We start from the raw sequence: 10,688 nt of genomic DNA, 5'->3' as shown, positions 1-10,688 counted from the left end.
ATAACTTGAGTGAAATGGGAGGGGCAGATGACTGAGATAGTCTTTTACCCCTACTCAATATCAAGAAAACACCAATTCGGTTTGTCCCAATTAGGTTAAAATAAAGGAAAGGGAAGCCATTTTAGAACAGTTATGCTGTGAAGATTAGATGACAAATGTAGTACTGACTTCCTTTCTCTAAAGAAAATTTCCTCTTACATCCTGAGATGCCTAGGCATTTTCATCATTTAAATATCTTTAAAAACTGATTGTCTCACATATAGAAACATCAGACAAGCAATTCAAATCTAGAGAAAAAGATCTGGAGAAAAGATCTTTTCCAGATCTTTTCATGATTATTAACTCCACATGTAGTTTGTACTGTTCTCTAAATATAACTGAAGACCAGCATGCAGTGCCCTCTAATGCAGATAGAAAGAGGAGAAGAAGTTCTAAGCAAAGTCCCAATAAGACCAACAAAAGTACATGACCAATTATCACTATCATCTCTCAGCTGAAACAGCAGCATAGGCCGGACATGTTAGGAATGGCTGGTATAGGATACCATGTAATTCATTGCAGATTTCCTCAAGCCTTCTGTCACTAGATGACCCTTAAGGATGACTATTCCAGTCTAGCAGTGGTCCTTCTCTTGGTCAACAAGATGCTCCATAATATCTCAGCATCAGCAGACCCGTAGTTCCTTCTCCAAGCCATAAATTTTGGCTTTTAACGTTTTCAGTTCTCCTTGGATTTTATGGGTTTGTCTGTTTCCTTGGCGGACCTCATGCAAAATTGCAAGATCTTGATCTGGTCCAATATTTAGAGTCACCTGCAGAGGATAAAAATAGACTTATAAGAACAGTACAGAGTAATTCGGAGAGTATTACAATAGGGATACAAGAGAGAATTCCAAAGAAATTACTTGGTAACTAGCTGAGAAGATGCTTAAGCTAATGTCACTAGGCATAGGACTAATAGAAAGGTTTTCCAGAAAAAAAAAAAATCATAAAGCACCAAAAAGCTTTGATACATCATGGTATTACAGCACTGGAGAAGAAACTTATGCAAGAATGAGTCCAAGCTCACCTATAAACTACTGGCTCATTTTTATTTCCTGAATTGCCTCCTTTGAGTCTCTTTAAGGAAGTTACAATATTTAACAACTTATATTAAGTTGATCTTGGCATATTTTGTCATTTTATATTACTAGCTATAAAGCTAGCTTCTAGCTTTATATTACTATAGCTAACTAGAAGCTTTTTTTTTTTTTTAATATATATATGACCATCAAGAGCTTATCCTGTTTAGCTGCTGTGGCCAACTTGTTGCCTCTTGAACTGCATGCAATTCAAAAGCTGTTCAAGTGCAACTCCTTGTTTCAGGCCACACCAGAGTCAGCAGTAATGCTGTGCTGGGGAGGAGGCTGCTAGATAACCAGCATTCCTGGTGCTGAGCTAGCAGGGTAGGGTCGTATTTCTTGTCACTGTAGAACCGGATTGCCCCATATCCGATAGGGAAGAGTCTTGGAAGCTGCTCCTAAAGCCCTTTATTTTCCCCTCTCAAACTTGACTACCTCACTGTTGTGTAGTTTTTGTTAAGAGATTTTAATATCCACATCAGGGAATTTAGTCATGTATAATCATTTTGACCTTAAATGAGATGGATTTAAAAGATCATGATAGAGATTCCTAACAATTGTATTATTTCTCTGCCCTCTTGTGGTTAAATGTGGAAAGAAACTAAAAGATAACAAAACTTTTGCAGTATTAAATAGCACCTCTGCACATTACATTAGAGATGGGGAAAATTGCAGTAATCTGAACATTTTAGATCATCCAGACACAGTGATTCTCAGTTCACCCATACACATCTATTTTTGCACAGAGCTCTAATTCAACAGGAATAGAAAAAACTTGTTTAACACTAACAACTCACTTTAAAGCTTGAAGTTCTTCTATATCATACAGTTCTACAGTACAAATGTTGTAAGATGTTCCCCCCACACAGCAGTACACCAAGTTTAGTCCCAAAAATTTAAATTTTTAGTGAGAAAAATGCTTTAGTCTACAGGGATAACTGTCAGAAGCAGATACACAAGAAGTTTCAGATACTGCCAAAAGAACACAGCTACTGTATGAACAAAATGATCCCTGGACCAATTTGGTCCATGATTAACAATGGCAAATCTTTTGTGCTTCATAAACATACATAAAAGAGTCACATTTTATCAAGTATTTAAGCAATACATACAAAAGAAATGCTACTCCCCTAACAACTCAGACTCTAGTGAAATATTCAGTTTAAATGCTGAGAATACACCTCTATACAGCAAGTCCACATCAGTCTGCCCTCGCAGTAGCCATTACCCTGAAAAGCTGCTTCTCCACATCTTTCAGCCTCTGCCGAAGCAGCTTGATGTCATTTTTGAAGCCTTCCACTTCCATATTTCGGCGTTTTTCCAAGGCTTCATATCGCCGAGTCATCAGCTGCAGGCGCTTTCCCATCTTTTCTGAGCGCTCCTATGGACACAAAAACGCAGTGTGGTTTACAGAAAGAGGAAGATGAACCCCTTTTCCATACTTTGTGTTGTAAGTGTGCAAATAATCAATCCAGGGATGCAAAAATAGCTAACAGTAGAGGATTACAGGATAATTACCTTAAAGAGCTCTCTGCCAACATCTCCCTCCTCGCGAATCCTAGCCAGCTCACCTTCTAGGGTGACACACTGCTCTCTGTACATGTTCGATAGGCGCTGCTCCTGCTTTAGTTTCTCCTGCAGTGACTAGGACATAAGGAGGAAGATCAAGAATTAACTCAACAACCAGTAAGTTGAGAATTTCCCTTCCTTTAAAGGATAAATATGAAACAGAACAACTACAGTGTGATAAATAGAATAATAAAATAAATAAATGATAAAATTAATTGGCATCAGAGCTAATGAAATAACTAGGTAGGGAGCCCTCCTACTGCATCTAAAAACACTTCAATTATTAAAACCATTTAGTTAGATCGTCTCTGTGCTCAACTGCTCATCAACAGTTACAGAAAACTTTCTCCATCAAGGAGAACACTGTAATTCTGCTTTTCACAGCTGCTTGCCTAGTACTTTCAGAGGCAACTGCGTTTCAGCAGTTTATGAAAGTGATTTCATATCATCTTTTACCCACTTCAGGTCACCAAACTTTTCCCTGAAAGTGTATTACTAAAGGATGAAAAAATCCCAGGCAATACAGAAGAGTGATAGGGACACAGCAATCAAATAGAATTCATTCTCCTTAAAACAGCAAAGACAGAATGTTTTTAGGTTCAACAGCTTTCATAAAAAGGTGGCATGCACAACAAGCAGGTTAACAACTTTCAGTCAGGTCATCTGCCTTGCAAAACTCTGGAGTACCTTTGCTCTAGGCATTAACAAAATGCCCAACACTCTCTGAGATTTGCAAACAAAATGCACTGTTGCCTTTAAAATTAGCGCCAGCAACAACGTAACCTGCAGTAAGCTAGTCCAGCTTTGGAACAACTATCGCTTTCTATTACTTGCAACTTTCTATTCAAAGAGTTTTAGAGAGCCTCTCCCCAGGAAAGATTTACCTTGACTTCTCCACTACGGAATCTCCGATCTTCATAATCCTCCTGAGGAATCTTCTTGACATCTCTTTGCTTTCTCTCTCTCTCAGTCTTTTTGCTGATGGGCAGATCCGAGCCTTTGTCAAGTTTCCTCAGCAGACTGTCCTTCTCTGCCATCCATGCTTTCTCATTAGCTCGAGTGTCAAACTTTAGCTGAAGGAAGTCTCGGGTACTCTCATATAAGAGATTTTGGGTCTTATGAAGCCTGTAAAGAGATCCCTGTTAAGTCAATTCACTTTTCCTAGATGTTACTTTAATTTCCCCAGTTAGGGAAAGTTGAAAGTAGAGAAAAAAAAAAAAAAGATAGGCGCTTCCTACTATATTTAGATTTTCCTCATTTGATGTCAGTGATATTCTTCCAACATGCAACAGAATTTTTAATATGAAGATTACTCCATCCATCTCCCTCCATATGCCAAGCAGCTGGCTGCATAATTTGCTTTTCTGCCTACTGCAGCAAACAACATAATGAAAACCAGAAGACTGATGTTTAGATTGTTTCCCCTTTCCCCCATCCCATGATTAAATCAAAGTCATTCTCTTGTACTCACTTATCTGTTATATTTTTGATCTTGTCCTGGTCCCTCTGATGCTGGACCTTGGCTTCTTCCATATGAATCCGTCTGTCCTCTAAGAGTGCCTCAAGCTGTTCCTTGGATAATTGTGTCTGTTCTTCCATCTGAGCCTGCAGAGCCTCCACCTGGATAGGGGCGTAGAGAAGCTGCAGAATAACCTCCTACATAAGACCCAATCCTGTCGTTTTAAGTCTCTTTTAAATTCCAAGATTCAACTTAGACTCCTTGCCCTATAAAGATTTGAAAGATTAAAATTGTATATAGGATGTGATGAATCCTGTAGAACATAGACCTAGCAAAGAACAGTTCACTGACCTAATGAATCACAGGAAGGGCAGCACAATTCTGAGAGACTTCCACAAAATACCTAATCCTTCAGCTTTTCCATGGGTCTCATGTAAGTTGAGTGCCATGTCAATGAGATAGTTCTCAGCAAAGCTTACATTTAAAGACACCATATTCTACTTGATTTTATGGGAACATGTGCTTATAGAAAGCTTCCAGAAACTGGCTTAGGTTCTTAAATCTAAGCTCAACTAAATAAACGGAAAAAGTGGAAATCCACAGCAAGACTTGGGGGTTGATAAGTAAAATGCAGACATACTGATTTTAAACAGCTGGCATAATTGTCTATCAATTGCTGGACAGACAGGAATTATGCCCTTTAATTAGCAAATGTTTTTACCTGGAGTAAGAGTGTTTGATTGTCCGCTTGATATCTCTCAGGACTTTCTAGATTCTCCATACTTGCTGCTGATTTTGAAGTGCTCCTCTTGGTTCCTATTGCAAAAATCTGTATTAGAAATGGTTGAGTGTTCTCTGTTCTGCAGTACTTTTTATTTCAGCAGGAAATACTGCACTGCTGGGATGTAAGAACGTGCAACTACTAGTCACTAGGGCCTGAGGAATAACTTTTCATCCAGTTTCAAAACTTATGGTGATGATTACCTTGTGTCACCATGTTGCAATACTCGGATACTTTCCTATTTTTCTTGGCATATATGGAAATTAAACTTTTAAAACAGTTTAAGTGATGCTTGTGCAGCTGTCCTCTGCTTATTCATCAACCCCTTAGTGAGTTTGAGGAGCCCACCAGTCAACTTGAATCACCTTGGAAAAGGGAGTTCTTGCAAAGGTATCAGAGCTGTCACAACAAAACCAGTAAGTAAATGCAGAGACTCTAACTGTCTACACGCCAAGTAAGTAGAATACCCCCTCTTGAAAGGATACGGGTTAGAATGGCTGTGCAGTTCAATGCCTGCATACCAAGGTCCCCTCCTCATTAGCCAAACAGATAAAAAACAGTTCCTGTTATTGTCAGAGACTTCCAAGAAGAAGCAAAATGCACTATATGCATATGGATGCATATATGGCTGCATCTAAGTAACTTAAACAAGGAAATTGGTTTTCACAGGAACAATTGTTTGGGATACAGGACACAAGTACCCAGAGAAGCAAGTATTGATAGCTGTGCTCCTGTTAAATCAGTTTGGTTTGGTACCTGTTCTAGAAATACCATTTCGTTCATGAAGATCCCTGGATGTAGCTGGTCTTTGCAGAACAGTGACCTATAGAAACAGATTAGATCTCAGCTGAATATTTACACTTCTCCAAAGCTGTAATAATCAAGAATTTAAGAGGACTTAAAGTGAAAACTCCAGAAGAATAATGCAAGGATGACATTCACAGAAGTAACATCAGTAATGAAAAACTTCTCCTCCACAACAGCTAGATTTTGACATTTTTGTCTGTGCCTTATTCCATGGCAAAACTCACATTTCATCATACTCTGATATGCCCAAACCAAGTCATTGCTTCCTGTGACATATAGGTTCAACTACATTACTACTCTTATACTACCACTTGAAGAGTTTGACACCATTGCTGAGATGACACACAATTGCCCAGCAGGAATGACTCTTCTGTAGTCTCCTTCTCAGGAGATCTCAGTACCGACCCCAGCATTGCTTCACTCTTTACTGCAGACCTAGCTACAGATTACAGCGGTACCTGGCTGATCTTCAAAGAGTCTTCTCTGATTTTCTCCAGCTCCCTTTTCCTTCCCTTCAGCTTTTCAATGGCCTCTTGCCACATGGCCTTAGACTTCTGCCTTACATTTAAAGGTGCAATTTGCTCGTGTGCTCTGGAGGCATGAGGGACTGGATGCCAACAGCACTGATCTCCAGTTGTTCCTGTTTTGTCTGCAGCTATACTAATAGTGCTACAGATACCTCCTGCTTTGCACTCACTTTTTTTTTTTTTTTTAATTGTGGGCCCGATCTCCTCTATGTTCAGTGTCTAGAATATGGATATTCCTGGGACAGAATATCAAGAACAGTTCTAAAAGCCTTCCCTGTGATCTTACCTTATGTGGAGGTTCCTTGTGAAAGTACGTAACTTCTCCCTTATCTGGTCCCATTAGAGCCAAAAGATGTTGAATTTTTTTTCTATCTTCCAATTCCCTGGAATTCAGAGAAAGGCATCAGAATACTGCTCTCTTAGTCATTTACTAATTAAAACCCCTGATTTTTTTCCCAACAGTCAGTTTGTGAACATACTGCTTTAAAAAAAAGCAACACCTGAAACACACTACTCACATTGCCTATACAATGACACCAATAGCCATTACACTGGCACTTTCTTCTTTTCAAAGATGACATTTCAGCTCATACAGTAATCGCGCATACTAGTAAAGTATTCCAACAAAATTATTTACTAAAAGTCCTGGCAGATATTTTGTTCCAAAGACAAGTGTCCACTGTTTTTAAAGAAGGTGAGATGAGGACTGTGTCTGATTTTAGTCACCCTCTTGAGAAACATCAAAGCACACCAACAAACCCTGACACAAGCTCTTTAAAACCTAGCACAGAGCCTGGGATTAGCACCTAACAGTGCTCCAAAGCAAGTGGGGAAGTCCCTGTCCAGGGGCAGCTGCCACAGCAAGACACACTCCAGTAGCTAAAAGGCATGAAAAAAGGAATGGCTGCCAACATGACACTGCAGGGTCAGGGGAGATCATTTGCTTTGATGTGTGTTTTCTGTCTTAGGGTTTCTATAGCCAAGGGAGGAAATCTCACAACGTTGGTGGAAGCTCTCATTAAGTCAAAACCTCCACATCAAAGCTGGCAACTTGGAATTTAAGCCTGGATCTATGTTCAACCTCTGCTCTTTCCTGCTACTGGAATAGAATGAATAATACACAGAAACATATTTGGCAGCCCAACAGACTGTATTTCAGTTCAAAGACAGATATGATTTTATAGGAGCCAACTGTGTAAAGTGCAGCATAATTGCTTCTCTGGGGACTCCAGATCCCTGCAGAACTAGAACAGAGCACGCGCAACTCTGCTGGAGCCAGTTCCACAGACCCCATCTAGACAGCACACCTGATTTTCAGGCGATCGTTTTCTGAGTAAAGGCGGAGGACTTGCTCCCTCTCCTGGAAGAGGTAGACTTGCATGTCACTCAAAGCCTTTTGCAACTCCACTATCTCTTCTTCTCGCTGACGTACTTCCCACTGCAGTTTGTGCTATGCAAAGAGAAAGGAGCAACTGAAATGACACCAAGATTCAGGCAACACCAGCAAACAGACTATGTGCACCAAGGAAAACCCTGTAATCAGTTTATAACAATTGCAGTTCCAGAGTATTATTTTATACTTCTACAAAGAAAACAGAAACAAAAAAAAACAACAACAAAAACAAAACAAACAAACAAACAAAAAAAAAAAAAACAAAAAAGACCAGATGAGGGCAGTATTAGAAAATTATTAAAAAGGTTCCAGGGAAAGCATTTGGAAGCCTTCAGAGAAGGCAAGTACTTGAGTGCACATGTGTGCACACGGGCAGGCACCTGCACATGTGTGCACCCATGGGAACATGCCCAGGCAGCCATGCACCTGCACATGCGTGCACATGCACCCACATTCCCAGACACCTGCATGCACACACAGGCACACGCACACCCACGTGGGTGCGCCGCAGCTCACGCACAGCCGCACGCAGGCACACACAAACTGGCACCTATATGTGCAGTACCTCATGATTTTGCCTCTTAAAACACAAAGATTTTCAGGTTTTTGAATGGTACCTTTCATTTATTTGTTGGGTAGGTTTTCCTTTTGTTTTATGACAGAGGACAAAGACAACTAGAATTCACAACTTAGCTACTTTTTCTTAGCTTAGTTCTACCATGCTACTAAAAATCTCAGTATCACCTGTGTATTTTTTTTTTAAAAGAGATTTATTCTTCACCAAACAATAAAGCTTAAACAAGCGTATATAGTCTATCACCACTTAAATACTCTTCTCCTTACCTGCTCATCATACGTTTCTTTGTATCTCTCCAGCCTTTTAATCAAATCTTCTTGTTCTTCATCAAATTCAGCAATCTTCCTGCGATAGTATTCCAAGAGCTCCCGCGAGGGGAGGAGGAAAGCAAGGCGCTCATTGATGGAGGGAAGAGGAGTAAAGTCCTCCTGACCTGGAGGTGGAGATCCAGTACATCTGGAAGAGATGTGAGAAACTGCTAGCCTGGGCAGAAACAATTTCTAATGACATATAAACTCCAGACAATAATAACTGCTAAAACAGTTAGTGATATGACAACACAGATATCTATTTATTGCGAATTTTAAACACAGGCTAGTATTTCTGACCTCCAAGGAAGTCACAGCATTTATGAGATATAAAAGCTTTCAAATAGATAGTTTGCAGACTTACTAGGCTGCAGAGAAAGGGCCTACTGCTGGAAAAGCAGGAAAGAAAACTACTATAGGAAAAAAAAAAGTCTCTTGGAGTATTTGAGGAGGATTAACTTGAAAGGAAGAACCTGAAAAGAGGGCTAGAGAAAGAATGATAAGAGTTCATAGTCTGGCAATCAGAAGAAGCAGACACTACAACAACAACAACAAAAAAAAACAACTCTAACAGTCATTGCCTGTCTTATTCATCTTCTCTGGGTTTAATTTTGCATATGTTTTAATCACAGAATGTTTGCAGTTGGAAGGGACCTCAGAGCTACTCAAGCAGGATCACATAGGATATGCTGCACAGGACTGTTTCTAGACAGCCTTTGACCATCTCCAGGGATGGAGACTCCCCGGCCTCTCGGGGCAACCTGTTCCAGGGCAATTATTCTCACAATAATGATTTTTTTTTCTTTGTATTCAAACAGAAGTTCCTGTGTTTCAGTTTGTTCCTTTTGCCTCTTGACCTACTGATGGGCACAACATAAATGAGTTTTATAAAGAATAACTGTTGATTGCTGAGATAACATCACATTACCTAATGGATCAGTCATCATAGCTTTTTATAGCATATGTCCAGGTATTTATATGTTTCTCTTTCCACTGTACATGGTGGCCAAACAGCATCATTGATAGTGAGGGACAAAGAGAAACTTTGGGAGCTTGGGAAAGTTCGGGAATTTGATGCTACAGTATCATATTGAAGAGAATAAGTCAAGTTGAGGGTGTGCATGTGCAGTTACCTATCTGACATTCATTATAGACAGCACATACGGCATTCAGGTACTTATTTTATTTACAGAAACAAACACCAAGTTTGCATGTGCTACTGCACACAAAAGCCAAGATTTGCTTTGGAAAAAGTATTGTCACTTATGTTGACTACACAAACACCTTTTTATAATACCACCAGTAACCAACATAGAGAAGCCTTCCAAAGGTAGCTAGGGAGATCTTTATTAAACAAACACACGCCACAACCCGACTACCCACACCAGAAGGTTGATCACAGAGCAACCTGGTAGATGACATAGCAGCAGAGCTTATTTTTATAGACTGCTCATCAGAGTTGCTTGGATGGGAAGCTCAGCAGCCTGCAAACCTTACACACTCCACAGCAGGAAAATATTACATGTGATAATACTTTTTCAGCTACAGCCTCCCCATCAGCTGTACCCCAATTTACCTCAAACAATACGCTTGGAAAAACAAACAGCAGCAAGAGAGGAAAGTTATGCAACTACAAGGCAACTAATTCGTGACTGAGGCAAAGAAGAGCACAAATTGAGAGAATGGATGAATTAAAAACAAAACCTATAAGAGAACCAAGAGAAGCCTGTGCAGCAGGCAGCAAATAGGAGCTCAACTATGCAGGGCTCAGCGTCGGGACCCGGCCCGCTAAGGGCAGTGCAGCAGCAGAGAGGGACACAGTCCCCACGGTACCTTCTAGAGGGCGGAGAGGCCCCTGGGGAGCAGCCTGTGGCGCTCATGTCGGCCGAGCAGACACGGCCCCTCAGGAGTAACGACCGCAACAACCGCCAAAAGTGGACAGCCAACCGCCCGCAAACTTAAACTGCGGGGGCAACGTATCACCCGTCCCCGCCCAATCGCAGGCAGCCTTCCATGCCGACCCACAGCCTCTGCCAATCAGCGCTGGCGACACGGGCGGCACCCTCCCGCCCCCGGCGTGCCTGGGAGTTGTAGTTTGCAGGGAGGAGGCAATGCGCATGCGCAGCTGTCGCGCCCCGGCCTTGGGT

The 10,688-nt window shown here is 40.9% G+C and overlaps 1 protein-coding gene across 1 annotated transcript; it reads right to left on the bottom strand.

Annotated features, from left to right (window-relative positions):
• Nucleotides 1–638: 638 nt before the first annotated feature.
• Nucleotides 639–10,460, bottom strand: CCDC77 (coiled-coil domain containing 77). Its single transcript, XM_088521528.1, has 11 exons — nt 10,375–10,460; nt 8,500–8,689; nt 7,571–7,713; nt 6,550–6,646; nt 5,686–5,752; nt 4,870–4,964; nt 4,161–4,309; nt 3,574–3,814; nt 2,639–2,764; nt 2,349–2,501; nt 639–811 (listed from the first exon to the last, which is right to left on the bottom strand). The coding sequence occupies exons 1-11, from the start codon at nt 10,419–10,421 to the stop codon at nt 665–667; spliced, it is 1,455 nt and encodes a 484-aa protein (XP_088377654.1). The 5' UTR covers nt 10,422–10,460; the 3' UTR covers nt 639–664.
• Between the last annotated feature and the right edge of the window lie 228 nt (nt 10,461–10,688).

This window comes from Tinamus guttatus, unplaced genomic scaffold (genome assembly GCF_059628265.1).
Source record: "Tinamus guttatus ecotype Peru unplaced genomic scaffold, ASM5962826v1 Tinamus_guttatus_pri_ptg000125l, whole genome shotgun sequence".
Classification (NCBI taxonomy): Eukaryota; Metazoa; Chordata; class Aves; order Tinamiformes; family Tinamidae; genus Tinamus; species Tinamus guttatus.
Note: the sequence above shows the minus strand (reverse complement) of the source record. Positions and strands in the feature narration are given on the sequence as shown.

Bases quoted from the DNA above. Each gene is read 5' to 3' on its own strand.
- CCDC77 (XM_088521528.1), bottom strand. From the start codon at position 10,421: ATGAGCGCCACAGGCTGCTCCCCAGGGGCCTCTCCGCCCTCTAGAAG. The intron at 2,502-2,638 runs GTAATTATCCTG...TTGTGTCCATAG, and splicing joins TTGGCAGAGAGCTCTTTAAG to GAGCGCTCAGAAAAGATGGG. The intron at 812-2,348 runs GTAATGGCTACT...TATCCTCTGCAG, and splicing joins TGGAGAAGCAGCTTTTCAGG to GTGACTCTAAATATTGGACC.